Genomic DNA, 27,046 nt, shown 5'->3' on the forward strand with positions numbered 1-27,046 from the left:
AGAGAGAGGGTGCATGTAGTACACCTTGATATACAGATATCAATGTATGTATACATAGAGTATGCATGTTAGATGCATGTTAGGTGTACGTCAGTACACAGAGACAGTATACAGATATCAACGTATGTATACATAGAGTCTATGTTAGGGTGTGCATGTAGTACACAGAGACAGTATACAGATATCAACGTATGTATACATAGAGCTCCATGTTAGGGTGAATGTAGAACAACAACATGTTACAGGTGTGCCTGTAGTACACAGAGACTGTGCCTGTATACAGATATCAACGTATGTATACATAGATCTCCATGTTAGGGTGTGCATGTAGTACATTGTGACAGTATACATATATCAACGTATGTATACATAGAGGTGCATGTTAGGGTGTGCCTGTAGTACACAGAGACAGTATACAGATATCAACGTATGTATACATAGAGCTCCATGTTAGGGTGTGCATGTAGTACACAGAGACAGTAGACATATATCAACGTATGTATACATAGATCTCCATGTTAGGGTGTGCCTGTAGTACACAGAGACTGTATACAGATATCAACGTATGTATACATAGATCTCCATGTTAGGGTGTGCATGTAGTACACTGTGACAGTATACATATATCAACGTATGTATACATAGAGCTCCATGTTAGGGTGTGCATGTAGTACACAGAGACAGTAGACAGATATCAACGTGTGTATACATAGAACTGCATGTTAGGGTGTGCATGTAGTACACAACGACTGTATACAGATATCAACGTATGTATACACAGAGCTCCATGTTAGGGTGCGCATCTAGTACACAGTGACAGTATACAGATATCAACGTATGTATACATAGATCTCCATGTTAGGGTGTGCATGTAGTAACTTTCTAGCGCCTCACTGGCAGCTTGGGTTATCCGGGGGACTTTGTGATGCGCCGTTGAACAGATCCAAGTTGGATACCAGGCGCCACAGAAATCCATTATAATAATAAAATAATACATATAGACTTCTAGCTGCATGCTTGGGTGTGCATGTAGTACATAATACAGATGTCGACGCATGTTTATACAAACAGCATGGAATATGCCGTGCATCTAGCCCTCCGGGTGTATTCCAAGTGGAAACGGAGATAAAGGGATTAGTTCAAATTAAATGGGAAGATCACACTCTCAATTAATGACCTTGACGGTTTTTGTTAAAAGATGCTATTATAATCCGCAATACTTGGTACTTCGGACATATATGATGCATGAAGTTTGCTTTTAAGACAACTTGAAACTCATATGGATAAGCCTGGAGCTCTAGCTGAATGTGTTCTAAATCCTCCTGTCGGGAAACCCCCACCTATTCACAGTCGTCAGTGCACACATATAATAACGACATACCGACATTGTAGCCATCCATATTTGTGATCAATAACTTTCTCCATCCATGTGGTAGTTCGTGTGACCTACATCAGTTTACGAAAAGAATACAATAAAACATTAGAGCACTGCATCACCTACCGATATAGATTGTCAGTTGTGATTGACTATAGGGGCGATGATTAATAAGTAGATAACTGAACTGGTGTTAACGCAAGGCTAATAACATTATCATATGGAGCTATTATGAAAGCCAGACAGGCATGATTGCCCCTTTAATTGTGGTATCAAGATTGCGCTATTATTATATAGCATGCTGTATGTGCAAGGTCGGTTCAACGTCTTTTTATTTCTGGTGAATCTAGCAGCCATATCAGACTGGGGTGAATACTCTGGAGACTGTTAGATTGATGTCGGTGGCGGTACGACTGAGGACTTTCTAAATGTAATAGTTAGTCGATATAGTGAACGGTTGCAGTATTTTCACCACGGCTGAAGGTATGCTGTCTGTACCGCGGCAGGGGACGGGGCTTCTCTCCTGTAGCAGATGCCTGAATGTACCCTGCACAGCGGCTGCTCCTGTTCTGGCAGACACGCCACTGATGTGCTGATGTAGGTGTTCCAGTCGGGCGGTGAATGGATCACAATACGCTACAGCTGACGAAGAGAAATTCACTACACGGCGAGCCAGGACCCTGACAGCTTTGTTTTTATATTTAGACGAACTATTTGCACTTAGGGCAAGGAGAAGAGGTGATTGATAAACACTCGTTCATTGTTCTGTGTCTTCCTTGGTAGCCTGGATCTTCTTTCCTTCATGGCTGATTTCTTTGTTCCTGGATACGTTACCCCTACAATAAGCTACAGCTGCCCGGTAACTGGAGTGGTGGAGTCACCACGGAACGTTCTTCCTCTTCAGCTCGCTCCACAAGTACTCTGAACTAGTAACGGAACATACACACTGATAATGACCCTCATCGTCGGCGCCAGCATCCTAGCCCTGTGTTGTAGCGGTGTATTCGGGGTTACAACCAACCATGATGAATTTGTCGCAAACCCAGTTCAACCTTCGTAAGCATTATGTAGCAATATTCTTGCATGCTGTGGATTAATCCATGTTTTCATATGTTGCTAAGTTTACACAGTATGTATATTTGTTTCCTGAGGTTACATTCGATCTAAATGTACGTGTGTTCACATATTACTTCCGCATTCAGTTCAGCTGGAAATAAATCCAGATAGAGAGTTTCTGTAGAATTCGTAAGAAAACCCAGCCAAACAGCTAACTCTGTAGGAAAACATTTGAAGTAAGCATTTAGTAGACATGGACTGACATTGTATATACGTAATACTTACAGTGTGACACTTTCATGTATACGGTATGGATGCTATTATTTATAGTTCACCTTTTGTCGGGTTGAAATAGAACATCTCTGTCTCAAACACATATCCCCGTCCCGCCCCTCCGGGGGTAGTTGATGGTCGACGCGGGTAGGAACCTGTATTGCTATCAGTTATGTATATACATTGATATATAGCCTAAAAGCTGATTTATCACTTTACATGTCGAATATATATGAAATCGTGTTATGTACTCAGCGACAGATTAACTTTATCCCCAGTGCAATCGGTGCATTACCGATGTTAGTTAATGATATAACTGACAATAGTAATTGGCCGTCAGTGAAATGTGTCAATCACGCCGACATTCCATGGTAATCAGCTTGCATGGGAATATGTTCATAAAGTCCTTCACCTTTCATTAATGTAGTTTTTTTATATACATGTATAGTTGTCTATTGTCCCGGAAGGGGTTCTTCAATGAAGCTTTCCTTACATCTGATAATGTATTTTCATGCTCCTCTCTAATTAAGAAATGAAAGCAGGTCATTATATGTTAAGTGTTCAGTTTCCATCCATCTGTTCTTGTTCTGCTTAATGCTCTCCTTTATATATCCAATCCAATATATCGTGTTTGTTGCATATTTCTATACAGTTCGCTTATTAATTTTCATTTACAAATTACAATCATGTTGGATATCATTTTCACATTGCGTCAGATGAAAACCCTCTCCCCCAAGTTAATTAATCGTCCTCCGGAAACATGCTATCAGTCACATTCCTTGTGTGCATATTTAAAGTGGTAGTGCTGTGCTGACCGCTGTGCTAATAGTGTCCCTGGAACACCAGACTACACAGCCACTACAAGACCTGCCAATTGATGTCCTTACATACAAAGATACATCACCTGGGGGCAGACATATGGATATATTGTCAGCGAACAGCTGATATGAGGACATAATTAAGTAACAAGAGACGATATTCGAGCTTCAGTGGCAACATGACTCATGTATTGTGTAACTGTAAATGTTCTAGTATTACCATTTGCTGTTATCCATACTGGTGGACATCAGCGGCGCGCGCGCGTGCGTGCATGCGTGCGTGTGTGTGTGTGTGAGAGAGAGAGAGAGAGAGAGAGAGAGAGAGAGAGAGAGAGAGAGAGAGTGACCAGTGCTACTTCCTGGTACCATGTGTATGGAGCTATGTCCGCAGTGCCAGGCTCAGACCTACACCTGTCGGCAGAACATGGATGGTGCACCTACCTCTCTGTGTCGATTTTGTGTATGCCATTCTGTCCTATAAACGAATCAACCGTTTGGCATCAACACTTAGTGAAATATTCACACTAGTTCTTTCGCGTAATGAGAAAATGACTTTTATCAGGAGTGGGTTTAGAGGTCAGTGAACTGGTATGTCTGATGACGTGGGTGATATTATTACTGAAGTTCATATGGATCCGTTGTCTGAGGTTTTATGAGTTCATATATATACATCTATATCTAGGCATATGTTTTAAAAAATATATATACCGTTTGACAGTTTTGGGGATTTAACATGAATATTTATCAAAACCTTTTTGTCAACTTAGTTTCGGACGTTAACTCAATAAACTACAACTAGCGCAGGTGTTATGCATGTACATTTTGTGCACTTCAGCGTACCGCAAATAGTCTTGTTCTCATAACAGTGATTTCTTGTTCAAATATTTCAAGCGGACAGTATCGATACTTTTCATTCAGTTGTATTGTGTATCACTTAATCATCATGTCCTCGTTTTCGCCCAGACACCAATATAAGCGTACATACCTACATCCATGCTTGTTCCATTGTCACCGTGCTGCCTATTTGAGGTTATTGTAGTTAGTGGTAGAACCACTTCGCCCCCAGGATTACCAGACAAAATAGTCCCCAGTAGACACAGGCCACCAGTCATTACTTAGTCAACGTTTATATCTTTGTCCATACAAGGGAGTGTAAATACACAACGTGTTTATGGTGTAGACGGGATGCATCCCAGGGCGTCCAGCGTCTGTACATGAGTAAAACACTGCTTAAATAATGAACCGTTGGTATGGTGATAGATCATTGTGGTCTACATTAATGACTTTATTGATAAAAGGTAATAGGCGTCACAGACTATATTGGAGGCTGTTAGAGATCATTCCAATATTGACCAGGACACAGTGTAGGTGACCAACTGATTTACCAGTCAGTCCAAGAGTGGAGCTTCACATCTAGTATCTGATGTTGTTAGGCAAACTAACCCCGGATCTTGGATAATTACATGGTAATTAGGTGCAAATACAGTAATTGATACAAGGAATGACCTGGTGTTTTCGGCAAGTCTTTTGGTTCAAAGATGCGAAAATAATTATAGCGGCAAGGTATTATTCTAGCCTGCCATACAGACCCTGAAACAAATATATTCAATTGCAAGAAAGCCCATGCAAGTCTACAATATGTGGTAAGTCAAGATTTCTGAAAATGAAGAAAGTCTCTGGGCCCCTTTTCATATCATTTTATGATTATTTTTTATCAACAGTATTTTTCTGTAAAACATGTTCATTTTACAGACTAGATTTTAGTCTAGGAGTTATTCATATGGATCCTAATCCACGTCTCAAAATGCGGTATTGCATTTCCTCCTGAACAGATGCACATCTAAATATATAGAGGCACATAGGTTTAAAGGTCATACAGGATCATACAGTCACATCGCCCGAGGCCCTCGCTTGTCATGGGAGCTGAACCAAGCCTCTACTTTACAACATGGCAGAAAGTAGCTGACGTGAAGCTAACGTGATCTCATGGGAAACAGAAACATTATACAGTCATTAGCATCGATCAGGGGTCTTTTATAAATGCAAATTAGAAATTGTTTGAAATTGTATATTGGAATGTATTTTATTCACACTTAATTATGTTGACTTCTAAATGTAGTAAGAGCTTCCATTACCATTTTCCTCAACCATTTAAGTGGTCTAAAACAGTCCTTAGTTGATCTTCTGGAAATACCAATGCAAGTGTTTGGGACCATGTAAAGACTTACATGGATGTGATGGATGTTAATTTATCTGCTATCATGAACGCGACATCAGTTGAATGAAAGCTAAAAATAAATATGTACATGTGAGAGCAAACTAAAGTGAAAGGTGAACACGTACTAATGGGAGGACCCGTGAAGATCCGGGTTAGAACTGATTTTCAGTAACCCATGCTTGTCGTAAGAGGCGGCTAACGGGTTCGGGTGGTCAGGCTCGCTGACTTGGTTGACACATGTCATCGGTCCCCACTTGCGCAGATCGATGATCATGCTGTTGCTCACTGGATTGTCTGGTCCAGACTCGATTATTTACAGACCGCCGCCATAAACTAAGTAGCTGGAATATTGCTGAGTGAGGCGTAAAACTAAACTCACGCACTCACTCGCTAATGGGAGCCAGGCGTTACTTTGCGCTGATTGGTACTATACTGTAAAGATAAAGGTGAGGTGAGGTTAAATTGGGTTTAACGTCGTGCTTGAGAATATTTCGCTCATATGACGACGTGCATGCGTGTGTATGTGTATGTGTGGCTGCTTGTACTAGCCCAGACTTAAGCTGGTTTTATAGTGCTAGCAACTGAGATACCATGTCGCAGTGAAGCATGAATACCCCCTTCAGACACATTATACTGACTCCGAGCCGACCAGCCCTTGCTGTACCAATTAATGCCGAGCGCCAGGTAGGGACCAACAAGTACCATATTTTAACGTCTTTTGGTATGACGCGGTCGGGGATCGAACCCTCAACCTTCCGCTCTCCGGGCGGACGCTCTAACCACTACACCACGGAGGCGGTGGTCGCTTAGATAAAGGGAGGAAAGAGGGTATGTATATGTATATGTATATAGATAAGCTCTTGGCTTCCTAGCTTTCGTTGATGAAGGAATATGCTCCGAAACGTCGTGTTCCCTATAATGCAGAGGTTGGCGGCCACAGCGTTCCCTTGTACGTGTATCAGCTCTAGATGTCAATCAAAGACTATTGCCTTGTTTCAGAGAGGAGGCGATACGGAAGATCCTGGCTACCTATGATGCTAACGTACCACCAAACTTTGAGGAAGGTGAGTATTGTTCCAGTCAGTCGGACCTACAGACCCTGAAATACATCTACCCAATACTGACCATGCAAGTCTTCCTGCATATTGTATTGTCCAAAAGACAAAGGCATTGGGCACAAGTGCACCACTTATTGTCACCTACTCCATAAATACATTTTAAGTAGTATTACATCATGGAGAGGAACAATATACAGTGGAGACTTGACATCGAGGAATATACAGTCAACTCTCGTTAATCCGACACTTGTGGTTGCAGAGAAATATGTCGGATATGTAGTTAGATATATTTAAATAGATTGAACAGAACCACAGAGCCAATTTCGCTCCCACATGTACTCCCTGGAGAAATCAATGAAACATATAGGAGTGAAATTGGCTCTTTGTTTTCTTTTTCAATCCAATTAGGTATACATATATATATATGTATCTACATATAGATTACATGTATTTATATACAGTGCTGATGTACAGAATATATACAGTGTGCAGGAAAGGTCAGCATCTCATACATGTGCAAATATTGTACAGTTTACTATTTATATATAGATTGAACTATGAAATCTATTAGTAGTTTCTATAAACTGATGTACAGACAAGAAACAAATCGTAGATTAGGGTCACCGAATACAGTAGTGTGGAGTGTTTTTGTGACTTCCTGAGGTTATCATATAAAGTGCATTTACAACAGAAATGGAATGAATTTCCACATGGCGCACCACATTCACAGGCAATAACATCAGATAAGTTAACCTGAAACTTAGTTTCTTACATATTTGATGATATATTTGAAGTAGTTGAAAAGTGCTTGAGGTATATATCCTGATTGGTATATACACAGGAAATTGTGATCTATAAGATGATTATACAGTCTTTAAAAGCCGATTCTCTCAAATACCCTCCTGACACACGGTAATAGTGATATAGGTCTACAACTGGAAGGTGAAGATGTATCACCGCAAGTCTAGAATATGTGTCTAGATTACTACAGGTTCAGGTCTGAGTATGAAGAAAGTCGCTGGGGTCCGTTTTATCATATTTTATTAATATTATTTAAGAACCCCTTTTTTCTGTGAAATGAGTTTATTTCAAAGACTAGATGTTAAACTTGGTTTCAACGTGTCTGTGTGTAGTTACTTTAACGTCGATCAGCTGCAAGGGTCATTTAATGTAGCAGTTTTTGTGAGAACATCAGTAAATGTCTACGAATGATATCCATCTGTCGTGGGTGGACAATCTCAGTAAAATACTAAATTTATGTTATTACTGCTGGAATTCTTAGGACAGATTTGGTGAAAGTATGGGTACGGACAAGCAGTGGTCTGTAATGGGTACTCTATTTCTTGTTTCCTGGATAAACGGAATTGTGCTTTATCAGCCATACATATATGATAAGTTATATCATATGAATTTAAGCCAGTATCACTTGGTCGTCACAGATCATTCCTTTGTTCTTGACATCTAACCTATAAAGCATTAATCATCATTATAAAGCTCTATCAAATACCATCCCTATGTCCTGATATCTTATAATGCCTCAGAAAATTCAAAAATGAGAGCATTGCAATTATTTTCCCCGACATCACCACCGAACTAAAAGTGATTGTCTGACAATCATCTTAGGCACCACTATTCTTGGTTCTTGCAGACATCGCTACCCGGGTCACTGTGCAGATATACATCGTCAGTTTTGATTCCATTAGTGAATCGACTATGGTAAGTAAGTTGCAAACTGAGAGAGAGAGAGAGAGAGAGGAGAGAGAGAGAGAGAGAGAGAGAGGGAGAGAGGGAGAGAGAGGGAGAGAGAGAGGAGAGAGAGAGAGAGGAGAGGGGGAGAGAGGAGGAGAGAGGAGGAGAGGGAGGGAGAGAGAGGGAGAGAGAGGAGAGAGAGAGAGCGAGAGAGAGAGAGAGGGCGGAGAGAGAGAGAGAGGGAGAGAGAGCGAGAGAGAGAGAGGGAGGAGAGAGAGAGCGCGCAGAGAGAGCGAGAGAGAGAGAGAGGGAAAGAGAGTGGGAGAGAGAGAGCGAGAGAGAGAGAGGGAGAGAGAGAGAGAGGAGAGGAGAGAGCGTGAGAGAGAGAGAGGGAGAGAGAGGAGAGAGGGAGAGAGAGAAAGAGAGAGAGAGAGGAGAGAGAGTGGAGAGAGAGAGAGAGAGAGAGAGAGCGAGAGAGGGAGAGAGAGAGAGAGAGAGAGAGAGAGAGAGAGAGAGAGAGAGAGAGAGAGAGAGAGAGAGAGAGAGAGAGAGAGAGAGAGAGAGAGGTGGCATCTATAATCATGAGAAATAACATTTGCTTTTAGTTAGTCGTAAGTTGATGCAATTCGTCAAATTAAGTTAGGAAACAAGAGTGTTCCTGTTGGTTACCCGTTCTTTGTGTCACGTGATACAGACACATGCACAAATACATTGGATTGATCAACACAACAACTGACAATTAAAATATGTTATCATACAGCTCATCTATGGCATTAGATGGACATACTAAGACGTTACCTCCCAAATTCATTGAGTTTGGTTGTAGCACTTGGTGAAAGGGGTCCCCCGCACTGGCCCCGAATACAGACGATTAAAACGGACTGCTACAAGTGTTATAACGCTAAGATATGCCAAGACAGTCAACAGTAACGTGCCTAGTGAAGACGTGATCGGCACTCATTACAACAGCTACGTTTGTTGTCAGCGATTGTCCCCGATATGTGTGTTCTGTTATCACTCCCACCGACTCTACGTTAATAACACTTGTTCTGTTTGAGGTTTCTTCCTTCGAAAGTCTGTTGCCAGCCTTTTTTTTTTATACGTTGATAATCACACCATTTGCGAACTGCGGCAATGGCTTTCTTGTATGTGTCTTCATTGTCGACATGTAAGCTGCCAACTGTGCCGCCAATGTTAGGTAGTTGGGAGAATAACCCAACTAGACACAAGATACTATGTGGCATTATTAGACCTTGAGAATATTGATGCTATAAATGCCCCGTTACTCGGATCGAAGTAGGCAGAAATCCATTTGTGTGAAAGGGTAATCACTGAGGTGATCGAATCGAATGCCTTGTGTTGTAAACAAAACCCAATACACCGTCCAATACACAGCCCCAGGTTGGTATAGTAAGTGAAGGATGGCCATTAACGTCCTGTGAAAGGATAATGACCTTATTTGGCAAACACAGATGTGGTAAATATACAAACAACATTAAATACGCCCTCGTGTCAGCTGTAGAAAACAGTGCAACATATTGTGATTCTTAGATCACATAAACTCGAGTTTTATCACTGTGCCTGAAGCCACACTGTTGAAAGTCAATATTACAGTGACAAGCTGTTCAGCACGTTTGGTGTTGTAGAGTACACAATGATTCACCACAACTGATCTGACTACAAACCAGGTTAACTCATGTTCATATTTGTTTCACCAACTAACTTGTTATGTAGTACTGTGGGCATCGGTACAAATGCAGTACACTATTGTGTAAGCATCATTCTAAACGTTCTTTCACATTAGGGCTTACTCCCCATTTGAGATATAGTTTTGTAAAATGAACATGTCTAAGTCCCTGGACATATTAGACGTCCACTGTCGCCATGTTGCATACATATAATACTGAAACAACACTGCAATGTTGTACACATATAACACTGAAACAACATTGCCATGTTGCGTACATATAACACTGAAAGAACACTGCCATGTTGCATACATACAACACTGAAACAACATAGCCATGTTGCATACATATAACACTGAAACAACACTGCCATGTTGCATACATATAACACTGAAACAACACTGCCATGTTGCATACATATAACACTGAAACAACACTGCCATGTTGTACACATATAATACTGAAACAACACTGCCATGTTGCATACATACAACACTGAAACAACACTGCCATGTTTCATACATATAATACTGAAACAACACTGCAATGTTGCATACATATAACACTGAAACAACATTGCCATGTTGTACACGTATAATACTGAAACAACATTGCCATGTTGTACACATATAATACTGAAACAACATTGCCATGTTGCATACATACAACACTGAAACAACATTGCCATGTTGTACACATATAATACTGAAACAACATTGCCATGTTGTGACATATAATACACTGCCATGTTGTAGACATATATAATACTGAAACAACACTGCCATGTTGCATACATATAACACTGAAACAACACTGCCATGTTGCATACATATAACACTGAAACAACATAGCCATGTTGCATACATATCACACTGAAACAACACTGCCATGTTGCATACATATAATACTGAAACAACACTGCAATGTTGTACACATATAACACTGAAACAACATTGCCATGTTGTACACGTATAATACTGAAACAACATTGCCATGTTGTACACGTATAATACTGAAACAACACTGCCATGTTGCATACATATAATACTGAAACAACATTGCCATGTTGTACACGTATAATACTGAAACAACATTGCCATGTTGTACACCTATAATACTGAAACAACATTGCCATGTTGTACACGTATAATACTGAAACAACATTGCCATGTTGTACACATATAATACTGAAACAACATTGCCATGTTGTACACGTATAATACTGAAACAACATTGTCATATGTTGCCAGGGTCCAACCTTTTACAATAACCTTCTCCATCCGGTCTATCTGCCTCTTGTCATGTTTCAATTTGATGCTTTAAATAATTTATGCGAGGTTGCTCTACGACTGACAAACTGTGCCCAATCCTTTTCCTCCAGTATAAATGTAATATAAAACAAATCGAAATACTTTGCCTCATACCGCACACTTGAACTGAACAATAACAATGAATGTTTATTGCTGTCCACGGAGCTGTACCACGGAGTTGCACTGACTTATGGATATATGGATCTCTTGTGTGTTTCTGTCCCCATTTGCCTGCTCTATCCAGGCTGGACCCGTGTGATCCAAGTATAAAATATATACTATGTATTACACACGTTAAAAGACGTTTGTATATCCCAGTAGGTCCCAACATACATCTACCTTGTGAGCCTTACGGCTAACACAAATATCGTATCCACATTTACAATGGAATAACACATGCTAAACCATAACAGTGAGTGAAAGCGTTAAAACTGACAGTTAAAATGGCCTCAGAGTTAGTATCTAACCATTATTTTACATTTGTGGCGACTCTCACTTTGAGTGACACTTGTTGGATATAGTGGGGCCAGCAGGCCTCATGACAACACACAGGGTGGAGGCAAGATGATGTTACACATGCCTTTATCTTTGAGTATTTGTTATGTTTTAAGTGTTTGTGAAATGTTATCATAGTGATAATCTCATTTTGTTATGTGTGATATTGGAACTTTTTAAACTGATCGTGTTCATTTGTGGGTTCAGAATGACACAAAGATATCTACATATTATTGTTATCTTTGGTCGTATATGGATTTCTTATATATGTCTACCTCCATTTGCCCGTTCTATGCAAGTGGGACCCTTGTGATCGCAGTGTGAAATCCAATGCATTATATAACAACTATGTGAAAACACGTTTTATGGGCCAGCGGGCCCGGCAAGCGTGTAGGCTATGAGACCTTACTGTTGACTGATCCAATCGTCACTTACAATCTCAAAACACATGCTTAAAACATAACAACGATAGAAAGCGGATAAACGACTGATAAAAGGCGTCGTTGCCAGATAATACTAATCACTGAAGCACGTGGAAGCCATTCATTTATTCATAATCGTATGTGTGAAAAAAACAAGGCCCTGTCAATGTGTTATGTGTAAATATGTATGGATCTGAAATATACATGTAGATGTCTCACAAGAGGGGGTCCGTGTGCACAGTTGCCATCTCACAGAGAACACAGCCTCGTGTAGGTAGAATCTGTCGGGAAATATATCAGCGAAATTTCACTTCAACATTGAAATAACAAATATGAATATTACATATGTTTATGTCCAGACCTGTATTTGCCGCCGAAGAACATTAGAACTGGCTTGTTTTGATACTTCGTGTACATCTGCCGCTAGTTTGGACACGACCTTGTGGAACAGTATGCAGCGGAAACCGTTTCTAATCATGCTTTTGAAATTAATCTCTCGTGGCTGTTCCATATGTATGTGCATAACCATTCAATATGATTTACATATCGTGATTGCCATTATCAATAATACAGATCAGAAAACAGGGGAAAACACATTCGTTTCATATTACTTTCTTAGGATGTAACTTAATGTAGCTATTATGCAACTGCATGACGTTATTGTTTCAGGATTACTCACTGACAATCTTCCTGCGTCAAACATGGCAAGACACACGTCTGAGATACGGTTCCCTCCCGAATATAGACGCTCTCGAGCTGGACACACGTATCATGTCTCAAGTCTGGGTTCCAGATCTCTTCTTCACCAATGAGAAGAGAGCCGACTTTCATTCTATCACGGTGCCAAATAAACTCATGCACGTGTACCCTAACGGAACAGTATTGTACAGTGCCAGGTGGGTACAAGCACCAACACCTCGCAATGTCCACAATAATCACTTGAAAATGCACAATATATACATGAAGAACTTAATTAAGCACCCCCTGACATATCTCACGATTGAATGAGCCACGATCTTAACCCATTAGAACATATATTAGACATGATTGGTCGTCGTGTGCAATACAAGGAACCTGGCCAAGTTGAAAGGTGCTTTACACGAGGAATGGCGTAGACTGCCCGTTCAGAGATCGGGAGGATGACAGGAAGAGAGTGCTGGTTGTCATGCAGTCACGTGGAGGTTACACTCGGTATTGACCTTGAATCGTGACACGCAAAGTGACACTTTGAATGTATTGCAACTATACAGAGGATGCTTAATTAAGTTGATTTTTGGGTGTGTTTTTTATTATTGATTTTTTCGTTCTTTTATTTGTGTGTGTGTGTGTGTGTGTGTGTGTGTGTGTGTGGGGGGGGTTAATACATATTCATTAAGATTTCGCAAATGCCTATGATGACATGTTACACTTTATGTTATACAGAGGTGTACATTATAGGCCACAAATGTGTGCACACATATAATGTCGAGACTTAGCTCACTGAATACAGCAAGGTGAGCGTGATATCTATATTCACTAACCACATTCATATAGCAACAGTCATTACAGAGAGATCAATATTTGAGCCCGAGTCACATCTATGCCTTTATTGTTTTATCAATCAAGTGACAAATAGCTTTGACCTTTTCATAAATCAATGATAAATCCGGGGTCACATGGAGAGCATTTAGCTGTCAGCGTGCTTGATAAATAATTGTAATAAATGATGTAGATGACTTGACAGTACAGGGTCCAGATCAGCAACAGCAGCAGCTTCAGGGCAATGATGGCTTCAGTATCAGAGACCATATTGCCCAGAGCTATTTCGATTAATCATTCTGTGAAAGAAATCAGACTTTTCTTTTTTTCAGATCTTTTTATTCATTTCAATTCAGTAGGTGTACATTCAGCTTGGGTGTGTACAAATATATACATATATTGAGTATGAATAACAGCTTTATGTAATTTATATATAGCAGCAATACATTGTTGGTTGGATACTGTACTGAAGCGTGCGTGAAATAAGTATGGATGGACATCAACACTGATATAAGCTGTGTACTATGAGTACTGATAAAAGACAACATTAAGACATGAGACAACATTAAGACTGCAATACAGTTATCAAATGTTTCCACTTTGCACGGAATGAAGGCAGAGCGTTATTCTTCTTTGCAATAATCTCTTCAACATTAAAAACATCTTTGACAGTTTTCCTAAAACCTTCTATTGTTAACATATTTTGTTTAATGCCTGTGATATGGATATATTTTTTGGCTAATAAGATTATATGTGATGTCAATAAGCCATAGGAGCTATTGCAAGAGAGAATATCAGAATCTGTAATCACAATATCAAAACTGATATACTGCTTGAAAAAAGTCTGGAGAAAAAATCAGACTTGGCTCTTGGTCCACCACCTGTTGGGGGTCTCATATATAAGTTTCTCTTTGCCTTGGCTAAAAATATACATTCTTGTAAATACATTATGAAATCATAACATGTTGGAATAAGTACACACGTACTTGTACATAACTGAGAATGTTCAACATGATATCATCAATAACAGTAAAAGCTTTAATTGCATTTTTGAACAATAAACTATATATTCTGATATAAAGTTGTGTCATGTGAAGCTTGCAATATTAATATAGATAGTTCCATATCAGTTAATTGTAATATATTAAATTACTGTTTCATATTACATAATGATTTTGGTCGGATGGAAATTGAATAAAATTGATTTCAAGTATCAGAATATAAATTTTACCTTTCTGTTTGATATTTTGATACTTTTTATTTATTTCACTCAGAGTTCTAAAGTCCAGATCGACCCCTTCTGCAACAAGCAAATGTCTCCCAGACTGTTATTTCTGGGATGTGCAGGTTATATGATAATATGTATACGAGATACGTAGATATGTTTGATAAGCCATGTTGGATTATTAACAGTCACTACATGCATGGTCAATGTTGTAGACTGTACGTCTTTGGTCAAAATACTGTCCTAAATGATCATTCAGAATAAGCTGATATTTCAATAATACTTTGACGAATAAACACAAGAAGGTTTTTGTGTTCACGTATGTCGAAATCACATTTAGGTTGAGGAGTAATTTAGAAACTATTAGTCCAGCTACTTTGGTTATTCTCACGAGTTGATGAGGCGGCGATTTCTTCCCAGGCTTTGGTTTTCTTCAGTGTGCTCCTTTGGCTTCCGTCCAAACGACCGAAGAGAAGACCCTCCCTCTTAGTCACTTCCTCAACTAGGATAACCTCCTCTTCCTTTGTCCAGTTGACTTTTCTTTTACTTGTTGCGTCCATATTTGCTAAAGCAGACGAGCTGTCATCGGCACGAGCTGTCATCGACACGAGCTGCGTGTTTACAAACAACGGAATATTCGCATCTCCGTTTGCTGAAGAGTTCCGCTGTTACCGTACTTACGCGAAAATATTTCACACGTTCTTTTTGTTGATATTTAGTTATTTAACGGGGATGGAAATGTGCGTGCAGGTGCCTTGTGGTCTTCTTTCACTAAAGAACCCCCTTACATGATGATAGCATTCTGAGAAAAGCGTGGATTACCATGGTGACACACTTAAGCTTAGTCTGACTTAAGATTTGCTAAGACCGTTTCATGATCCAGTCTCAGCACGAGTCTTAGCTAAGCAAAAACAACCCAAATTTAAGACAAATTTCGTGCTGAGCATTTTTCAGACTTAAGACACTTTCATGATCCCGGGGCCAGGAGATATTAATGACTGCTGATTTCCCTGCTGAGGCTGCTTCTGTTTGGGCATCATTGTATAAATATATGCTTCTTTATTACTAATCAATACACTCACGTCGTCCATCGATGTTTTCTTGCTGTGAAATGGCATGAAGAAATACATACAAAGATGAATATTAATGCTAGCAGCATATCATAGAAGGTTCAGTTCCATAACGTACTGACAGCACATTAGCTACAAGTAGTTGTCTTGTTTCATGCTGGTTCGTGTTTAATGCAAAAACTTTAATTTTCAGAATTTCCATGACGCTGAGCTGCGACATGCAGTTACAAAAATACCCGTTTGATGATCAAGTGTGTTCGATACTTCTAGAAAGTTGTGAGTAATTACATACCACTTATCATATTGGAGTGAGTGAGTGAGTGAGTTTAGTTTTACGCCGCACTCAGCACTATTCCAGCTATATGGTGGCGGTCTGTAAATAATCGACTAGACTATTGTCGACCACTGGACCACACAATCCAGTGATCAACAGCATGAGCATTGATCTGCGCAAGTGGGAACCAATGACAAGTCAGCGAGCCTGACCACCCGTTAGTCGCCTCTTACGACAAGCATAGTCGCCTTTGTGTCAAGCATGGGTTGCTGAAGAGCTTTTCTACCCCGGATCTTCACCGGTCTCTTATCATAATGGGGTATGATTAGAAAAGCTTGTTTCTGGTTGAACTGCATCCTCGATAATCTCCAGGGTATACGTTCCGATAAATCTTCACTAAAAATTATCGGGCCGACCCGTAGATCCACCCCAGGGTATACTGGAGATTTATCGGAACGTATACCCTGGAGATTATCGAGGATGGTTGAACTGTGGTGGCATGGAATATACCTGTCAAGATTCGTTGTGAAACAAATCATTTATTGAGTTGAAATCAAATTTCTATATCTCCAGGATGCCACCTTAAACCACATTATCTTTCATTCAAACATTGGCCTTGTGTTCGTGTTCAAGTGAAGACGTGGAAATAATACAAGGTTAAGGTTAAAAACAAGGTATGTTATACAAGCTACAATATGTTTCAGATAGCTACTCAACCAAGAACGTCATCTTCGCGTGGCACGACAACCCGATAGTCAAAAGGAGTGATCTATCCCTACCTCAGTTTGACCTGATTGGCTGGACCACCGACGACTGCACTAAAACATACGTCAGTGGTAGGTGTACCTACAGTCATACACTGATTGAATATACCTGATACATGTATACAATGATTACATAGTACCGGCTTAATATGTCGGGACCTATGCTGAAGAATGATGCGAATTTTATGGATATACTTCTTTATTTGGGAAGGACGACGTTTCGACATAGATTCTAATGTCGTTGTCAAGTGATGTTGATGAGTTTAGTGATGTTTTTTCTAAAGGTTTGAATCTAATCTTTGATTAGCATCTGTCTGGATGCTTCGAAGCTTGCTTGACAACTCGCTTGATTAGGTGCCTGATTCTGAGTGTGTGGGTTCGAATCCCGGATGGGACTCAACCAAACAAAAATACTACAATCTGTACTTTACTAAGAAAGCCGAACCATATGGAGGTGAAATTGTAATTGAATTTGTCAACGATGATACCGGAATAACTTCCTATTTATTTATCACACAACATAAATGTAAATAACGGTACAAGGTCAGTGACCGAGCGCAGGATTGCACCCCAAGCCCCGTTCAGCCAAGTATCAGCCAATCAAATACCATAAAGTCACCTGCAACTGATCTATTTACAGGCAACTACACGTGCATCCGCGGGGACTTCCAGCTGTCCCGCAACTTCGGCTACTACATTGCACAGGTGTATGTCCCCAGCATTCTTATAGTCATCTTATCCTGGATGTCTTTCTGGCTGGACATTGATGCAACGCCTGCTCGCATTTCATTGGGCCTCCTCACAGTTCTCACCATGACAACACAGAGTTCCGGTGCACGTGCAAGCCTTCCACGTGTGTCCTATGTCAAGGCCATAGATGTATGGATGGCAATGTGTTTGATTTTCGTGTTTGCAGCCTTATTGGAGTTTGCTTACGTCAACGTCATGGCGAGAGTGGAACGACGTCGTCAGACCATCAGCGGAAACAGCCGACCGTCAGTGTCGGTCGAGGAACTGGCCCTGGAGGTAAACAGATGGTGGTGATTTCAGCGTGCAATATTCATAATTGTCAGACCATAATCGTTTCAGGTGCTGACAATGTTTGATGTCCACGTTGTGTAAATGGTAGTTGTGAGACTGTTCTTATTCCGATATGCCTTAAATGTTCTTAAAAATCAAGCACTGTGGTCCAAATAACAACTTTATTCTGAAAATTAACTCACTCACGTACATGGATCCCATTTCCCCTGTTTTTTAACACAGGACAAGGTGGTTGGACGGTGTTCGTACATTTGGGCTGATATTGGGTTTTTTTTCAAGTAAAACACAACGCAAAGCCAGACAGTTGTTCAAAGATGTGTCGGTATTTGTAGAATTTTGACAAATGTGGGAATTTCTTTATATGTTAAGACCTGTCATATACCGGCCACTTCACTTGATACGTGAAATATGAACGCTATGCCATAATTCGAAAACATAGAAGTAGTGTTTATCCTCTCGAGATAACACATGTCATGTGTAGTTTTATAGGGGTAGTTTTATGCCGAGTCTCCAATACTGCTTCTATGCGAGGCTTCGGTGAAATTTTAATATACATGTTGGCTTTAGATAACTTTGTTCCATTTATTCATTCGTCCTGAGTTGCAGCCAAGGATATATAATTATTTACTTGTTTTGGCATTTCAGCTAGAAAAACAGAACGGCGCACGAGGGCGAGGGCGTCGTGGGCTGTCAAAGGTTTCAATGATGAGACAAAAGGCACGCTTAATGGACAAAATATCTCGGTACCTCTTCCCCGGGGTGTTCCTGGCTTTCAACATCATCTACTGGCTGGTGTACATGCTGTGGGAGAACTCCAATACAGACTAGTGGCATTGTCGCCAGCAGATAGCAAGGTTACGTCCCTTTGAATGATTCGGCTGAATGTGGCAGTCCTTGGAATACACCATTACACGTCGTCATGGACGATCAGCGGCAGCCTTTTCTCACCTTAGAACATAGTATTACAAGGATTGCCTACCTTGTGAAGCAATATGTGTGAGAATCGCCATGTGGAGGCGTGCGATAGTGGTGTGCCCCCTGAATCGACATATATATGTGTGCTCGAGTTATCTCCCATTGTGTGATTTCGCAGAGGTTGTGAACAGTCCAGGGCGATCTCAGTGTTCAACGCACTGTTAGGGGTGGCATAATGCATCCATACTGAGAGGTATTGCAACATATTCCCATATGCATTTCTGTGATTTGTCTTCTTTGGGAGGGTTTCGAATTTCATCACACGTTAATGAAGATTACCGTTTTATGAAGTTTATCTTTGTTGGGTTGAATTATTTCTTACAGAGACTACACTACATGACGAGACGTGTTTGTGATGTTTATAGATGTGTATCACGCCATGACACCTTCACTTTGTCACACATCACGTTCTTGTGTGACTTCAATTCAGACAATGGGAAGGAAAGATATGGATTTTGAAAGATATGAAGTTCAACAGGACGTCTTTTGTATTTCCCCAATACAATGCCCATTCTCACTGACACATGTTTCTACTTATCTAGCAGGTTGTTTTTTTCACATCATTCTTCATTTTTGCTGGAGACACTGCTTCCGGTGTTGTTGTCACTAACTGCAAAGCATGCAGCCGTGTTATTTAAGGCTTCACTCTATTTATTCCTCATGCCTCCTTACACACAGGAATCTCACTTTCATGTTACTTCAAGTAATTGTAAAACGAAAATTTGTACAATTATTTATTGCATATTTCATGTATTTTTGTAATAAATATTGACGGAATGGTCAGTGTTTTTGTATAAAACAAAACGCAAGGAACAACGATCGATTCCTTACAACGGCCTGGCACATTCAGAGGCTCTTCTCCAGCTGTTGGGTGACGAGTGGTCTGTCATACAGACCCTGAAACAAACATATCCTAGAAAGCCCATGCAAGTCTAGATTATGCGGCAAGTCTAGATTTCCACGGATTCTGAAAATAAGGAAGGTCTCGGGGCTCCTTTTCATTATATTCTATTTTTGTTATTATGAACTGGGTTTGTTTCTGTAAAATATGTTTATTTCCGAGACTAGTTAGTCCAGCTGATGAACAGTACAGAATGTACTCCAGACAATACATTTATACCGCGCTGTTGTCGAGCCGCAAAACCTCGAGATCTCAACCGTCAAGTGGGGGTTCATCGGCTTTCAGGAGAAAATAAGATGTGCCGTTTTCATTCAAGTTTTCACTATACACAGAGAGAATATGCATTAAATAAAGTATTACTCTTTCACAGAAAGAGGTCTCAAGTCAGTTCTTCGTTATAATAAAACAATCTGTACTCAGAACAGATTTCAGTTTTGTTCTTAAACCTTTATAGTAGATAAAGTACTGTCATGTGCCCTGTGTGGACGTGGACACCTACAACCTTTGCTGGTCGTAACAGGTCACTTGATGTATGGGGATATAAGGCTCGGTAACTTGGTGACAGGGTGCCAACCTGCCCAAACGGCATGGATCGTTTGTCATCATGTTAATGACTGGATTATATAGTCCAGGTTCGAGTATTTCCGGCCCCATCATATAGGTGCAATAGTACGGAGTGAGTGAGTGAGTGGTAGTTACAGTTGTTGAATGGTAACAGTAGGGGTAGTAGTGGCAGCAGCAGTAGTAGTAGTGGTAGTAGTAGTAGTAGTAGTGGTAGTGGTGGTTGTAGTAGTAGTGGTGGTGGTGGTTGTAGTAGTAGTAGTGGTGGTTGTAGTAGTAGTAGTGGTAGTAGTAGTAGTAGTAGTGGTGGTTGTAGTAGTAGTGGTGGTGGTTGTAGTAGTAGTGGTAGTTGTAGTAGTAGTGGTTGTAGTGTAGTAGTAGTAGTGGTGGTGGTTGTAGTAGTAGTGGTAGTTGTAGTAGTAGTGGTTGTAGTAGTAGTAGTGGTGGTTGTAGTAGTAGTAGTGGTGGTGGTGGTAGTAGTGGTAGTTGTAGTAGTAGTGGTTGTAGTAGTAGTAGTGGTTGTAGTAGTAGTAGTGGTAGTGGTGTGTAGTAGTAGTGGTGGTGGTGGTTGTAAGTGGTGGTGGTTGCCAGTGGTAGTGTAGTAGTAGTGTTGTCGGTGGTTGTAGTAGTAGTGGTGGTGGCGTAGTGGTTGTAGTAGTAGTGGTGGCGGTGGTTGTAGTAGTAGCGGTGGCGTAGTAGTTGTAGTAGCAGTAGTGGTGGCGGTGGTTTTAGTAGTAGTAGTGGTTGTAGTAGTAGTAGTGTCGGTGGTTGTAGTAGTAGTAGTGGTGGTGTCGGTGGTTGTAGTAGTAGTAGTAGTGTCGGTGGTGAGTAGGTGGTAGTAGTAGTAGTGGTGGTGGTGGTGGTAGTTGTAGTAGTGGTGGTGGTGGTTGTAGTAGTAGTGGTGGTGGCTTAGTAGTAGTGGTGTGGGTGGTTGTAGTAGTAGTAGTGGTAGTGGTTGTAGTAGTAGTGGTTGTAGTAGTAGTAGTCGAGTGGTCGTAGTAGTAGTAGTGTAGTGTGGTGGTTGTAGTTGTAGTGGTGGCGGTGGTGGTTGTAGTAGTAGTGGTGGCGGTGGTTGTAGTAGTAGTAGTGGTGTTTGTGGTGGTTTTAATTTGTGTTAGTTGTCACTCTGGGCACAACATCACACAGCGGTCTGGAGGTAATCGAGTCTCGAACAATCCAGTGACTGACATGAAGACCATCAAGCCACACACACTCACGGGGTACGATTATATGCACTCACTGAAGGTGACATCCATCATTATAGTGGCCTCCTACAACAACCATAGGTTGCTGAGGACCAGGATTAGGGTGTGTGTCGGTACCTTCATGTATAACAGCTTCTACTGTCAAACCAGTTCGGCAAGTTAGTCATCAATACACCAGGTGTCGGGAATCACCTTCTTTTGTCGGAGACCTTAAAGGACGTAAGGGATCGGTTCATTACCCGGGATGAGATTTGGCAAATTTTATTGTTCGGATTTGAAAAACCCAGATTCATGAATTTACCCCTTTCTCATGTCAAAGAACACTGCACAAAGAGTAATATTTGTCACACAATGATTAAACACTTAGAGAAGCCCCTGAGAAAATTGCTGCTTCAGGCTGTTAAAGTGATAAAATGTATGACCCTCAGAGGTGTCTGCTTCACACTGTCCAAGTGGTAAAATGTTTGTCCCTGAGAGATATCCCAAAAATGTTGAATTGCTGAAATAAAACGATCTAGATGAAGTTATAGTCAGTACTTTGTCAGACCGAAACAGACTATAAGTTAATCCCCTATTGTTTAAGGAATTATCGCGCATCAGTGAATTTTTATCTCGAACAAAAGCGTCCGGCAAAACGGGAGCCCCCCCATGATCTGTAGGGTTTTTGGGAGGTTTCCGCTGCTGAGGTGTGTAGATCCTGAGTGGTTGTTGGCGTTTCGTTTATTAGTTTAGGTTGTTTTTGGTGTTTTTGTTTGTTTGTTGTTGTTTTTTTTATTGTTTGGAGCCGGCTGAGTGAATTTGTTAGACTTTTAAAATCTTTGTTTGACGACCGGGTTATGGAGCGTTGTTACTATCCCCAAGAGTTCAGCCGTGAAAATAGATTGGTGTTCTGGGAGTCTGTACGATTTAGTTTCCTAGAGGGTTATGACGTGTGGGTGCCGAAGCCTGTGCGGTTTGTATCCGGGTCAATGGATCCGTCTGTGTTTATGTGGCAACAATTTGGCGAGAGTCCATGTATCAAGCTGTCAAAATCATATACCTGACCGTACTCAACCTTAAATTCGGAATACAACCTTCTCCCTTCAGGCCGCCGCTACAAAGTTCCAATTGTGAAAACTAAGAGAGCCCGTACATCCTTTATTCCAAGTACCATATCTCTCTTAAACAAATGTGAAGATACCTAAATCAAAGAATTTATGTAAATATGTTTGGTATCTCTCTAATGTGTCAGTAGCTCTGCTGATGTAACACAAATTCCTGAAAAGACATTAAAGTATTATTCTATTCTATTCTATTCTATTCTATTCTATTCTATTCTATTCTATTCTATTCTATTCTGTGTAAGGTATTGTTGTGTTTTGCGCATTGTTAGGGTTTGTTTGTCTATTTATTTCGGAGAATGTTTAGTTTAGGGGTGAAGATACTGAAAGTGTTGCTGTTTTGTTTAGCCTATTTAGGTTGTGTTCAGTTATGAGGTTTGTTACGATATTGTGGTCAGGAGTGGGTTTTGCGGACAAGCGCGTGGACTTTGGGGTCTATAATTGTTTTTATGAGTTTGGCTGAGGGGTTTGTTTGGGTAAATGCCCAGAAGGTTATGGTTAACTGTTCTCGTCTAAGTTCTGATGGTATTTCGCCTGTTATTGCTTGCAATGAGATTAGTGACGTTCCTCGCTGTGTACATGTGATCGTTTTTAGGGTGTTGTATTGTATTGGGTGTATTTTCCCAGTGGTATATGTTAACAATGTTTCTGGTTTCATTTTGGTTTGTTATTTGGATACCACTGGTTTTAGGTTAGGAGTAATTGCGTCTATCTCTGTGTGATTTATGTCCTCCTTGACATATATGATCAAACCTCCGCTGGCTCTACCGAGACGATATGTGACTTGGTCGAGTCTTACTGATTTATACTGGGCTTATGTGAATGTTTGCTTGTGAATACATGCAAAGTGTTACATTATTTAAGGTTTTGCTGTTTGTTAGTTCTGGTGTTTTGGTTTGGTGCTGAGGTTTGTTTTGTAAGACACAAGTGGTATATCAGATGTTTCGTGTTGTGTGGTGTTTGATACACCACCTTCTTGTATATATATATACTGAATGTAACAAAGAAAACATCATGATTAACATAATTGGCTAGGCAGTAAGATGTTAAAGCCAGTGTGTTTACAAAGGTAAAGGCTTGGAAGCCAGAGTTGTACAAATCAAGGGGTAGTTTGAAAAGGAGGAGATGTTTCTACAGGTAGAATGAAGTATCCTTGATCTCGGTTGATGGTGGACTTTTGGCGTTTGATGTGAATGGATTCGGTTAGTTTGCGTTTGGTGAAGTCCGTTTGATTGTTAGCAAGAATGGTGACGTCAGACTAGTCTATTTGGTGATTGGGGTTTGATTTGATGTGATCATAGACGGCCTCTATACTGTGGGAACAACAACCCGAAATGAATCATTAATAAATTAAATTGTGATTGCGGACAGAGCAACATAGGCGAAACATCCCTCCCCATCTACACCCGCGTCAACCCAATAACATATGTGAAAATAATCGTCATAATATTCTCACAAGATGGGTTATGATATATATATGGCTAAAGATTTGTACTTTTACGTTCTATTTGGCTCGGATCTATTGTTTAATCATGTAAAGCACGGGGTGACATGGAGAAAATGCCATTGTTTCAAAACAGAAGGGATGAGCTTCAGTGAGTTGCCCGTGGGCAAATGGTGGTCACGTTTGGAGTAACTGTAGCTTGCATGAGCGAGTCGCAGGGGCAGTATTGGGGATACAAATAGGGCGTTACAGCTGCAGTTTTTATACATAAACTGGATCAGTGGTAAGAACGAAGGTAAGTGGACTGTAGCTGTCAAAGTATCTCAATGGCAGGGTAGATTTTCGAAAAATGCATGTTTAAACATGTATTTAATTCATTTAGGGATAACAAAATACTTAGAAACTTACAATCCGGTTTTAAGCCAGGCGATTCAACAATAAATCAATTAACGTACCTGTATGACTTTATAGTGGGTACATTAGATAGCGGCAAGGAAATTAAGGCTGTATTTTGTGACGCAAGTAAGGCTTTTGACAAGGTCTGGCATAAATCTATCATACATAAGCTAAGGCGTTATGGTATCGGGGGTAACTTGTTGAAATGTTCTGAGAGTTATCTAGACAATAGAGTTCAGCGAGTTGTTATAAATAGTTGCACGTCTGATCAAAGATCAATCTTTGCCGGGGTTCGACAAGGCTCTGTCTTAGGACCCCTGTTGTTTATAGTTTATAGCAACGACATCGTTGAATGAGTTAACAGCAATATCGTCTCTTCGCAGATGACTCATCACTTTATTCTATAATAGACGATCCTGATGGAACTGCTCTGTGTCATAATAATTATCTGATTTCTGATTGAGCTGACAAATGGCAAGTAACATTTAATCCTAGTGTAACAGATTCTATACAATTTTCTCGTAAAGTACAGTCCAGCCCAAAGCGAAATTTCGTAATGAAGGATAGCAATATTAATGACGTTAATAGTCATAAACATTTGGGACTTACTTTACAGCATGATTGTTCCTGGACAGACCATGTTAACTGTATTGCTAAAAAGGTTGTACCCGTGGTAAACTGTCTTAGAGACTTTAAATATCGTCTCTCACGTAAAACCCTACAAACAATATACAAACAATTTATTTGCCTATTTTCGATTATTGTTGTCACATTTGGGACGACTCTACCAAACAGCAGGAACTACCACTTGACGAAAATGTATGGTGAGACAAATTTCAAACCACTATGCACGCGAAGATATAAAATGAATATCAATTTAACTCAAACATATTTGAGTAATCTCGTCCCTTCTAAGGTATCTGACACTTCAAACTACAATTTCCGAGACCGTTCGAAACTTCAAACTATCGATTGTAAAAGTGCAAATTATGCCAAGTCATTTCTCCCAGATAATGTAAACTTGTGGAATTCTTTGGCTACCGACCACAGAGAATCTACTACCGTGGGTATTTTTAAGAAACAAATTAATGTTCTACAACTACTTCAATCCAGATTTTGTCAGATTATCCATTCACGCCTCAGGCTCGGATGCACCGATCTAAACGCACATAAATATAAACGATGTATATCTTCAAATCCCTCTTGTTCTTGTGGTTATTGTCACAAAGATCCAATTCACTATTTCTTTTCAAGCGTTAATTACACTGTTATAAGAAATAGCATGTACTTTTAAGCTAAAGGATGTGACATAAATTCATTACTATACAGCCACTTTAATAGATCTACTAAAGATAACCTTGAAATATTAGAATCTGACCATTCTTCCATTGTATTGTCAGGCAGATTTGTGTTGTTGGTAGTTAAAATGAAATTGCACTAACTAATACTTTCTGGCACTAATAGTTGTAATATTATAAGCAGAAAACTAGTGTTTGTTTGTTAATTACATGTTTTACTCTTCACGATTGTTATATTTATACTGTATTTGTATAACCAGAGACCATATAATATATGGTCTCTGGTATAGCGGGGCGCTATTGAGATACCAATCCGGTCCCACTTCTGGAAATAGATATTTTTAAACCACTGTCAGGGTAGTTCTAACGTTTGAAGATAGATGAATGTTTTAAACCACTGTCAGGATCCCATGGACGGGGACTCCGTATCGTGGTAACTGTGTCACTAGTTGTGAGAGTGTTATGAAAGTGTCACCCATGGACGGGGACACCCGTATCGTGGTAACTGTGTCACTAGTTGTGAGAGTGTTGGTAAGTGTGATCCCATGGTGAGTATGTTGGTCGTATTGTGGTTGGTGGTTGGTGTGAAAGGTGTATTTATATTTGTGTGGTAAAACACCCAACATGGTTGTGTGGTATTGGAAGGAAATGATGAAAATGAGGCATTCGGCAGAGTGTAAAGTATCGCGGATCTATGTCTATACCTGGAAATAACTCAGTTTTAGTAACCGTATCCTCAAAGGGGGTTAAAGTATTTGAAAATTATTGTCCTCCTGAGAGGATACGTAAGTCCCAAAACATTCAAAGTATATTTAATCTTGCCACTTTGTAGTCGTAGAATATGTGTGCTTTTAATGTATGGGTAGATTTAT

The 27,046-nt window shown here is 40.2% G+C and overlaps 1 protein-coding gene across 6 annotated transcripts in view; it reads left to right on the plus strand.

The window, feature by feature from the left end:
• Positions 1-20,052, plus strand: part of LOC124287354 (glycine receptor subunit alpha-2-like) — a 78,896-nt gene extending 58,844 nt beyond the window's left edge. For 5 of the 6 annotated variants that reach the window (XM_046723858.1, XM_046723866.1, XM_046723875.1 and 2 more), the window contains 7 exons: positions 6,740-6,804; positions 8,447-8,514; positions 13,072-13,298; positions 16,409-16,491; positions 17,194-17,325; positions 17,894-18,279; positions 18,940-20,052. In XM_046723858.1, the coding sequence (XP_046579814.1) occupies positions 6,740-6,804; positions 8,447-8,514; positions 13,072-13,298; positions 16,409-16,491; positions 17,194-17,325; positions 17,894-18,279; positions 18,940-19,122 (1,144 nt within the window). In that variant the 3' untranslated portion in view covers positions 19,123-20,052. Of the gene's footprint in view, positions 1-2,041; positions 2,432-6,739; positions 6,805-8,446; positions 8,515-13,071; positions 13,299-16,408; positions 16,492-17,193; positions 17,326-17,893; positions 18,280-18,939 lie in introns of those variants that run through there. The other variant, XM_046723890.1, reaches the window with a different exon arrangement.
• Positions 20,053-27,046: the final 6,994 nt, after the last annotated feature.

The sequence above is a fragment of the Haliotis rubra genome, unplaced genomic scaffold (genome assembly GCF_003918875.1).
Source record: "Haliotis rubra isolate DU_JTF1 unplaced genomic scaffold, ASM391887v1 Scf1107, whole genome shotgun sequence".
Lineage (NCBI taxonomy): Eukaryota > Metazoa > Mollusca > Gastropoda > Lepetellida > Haliotidae > Haliotis > Haliotis rubra.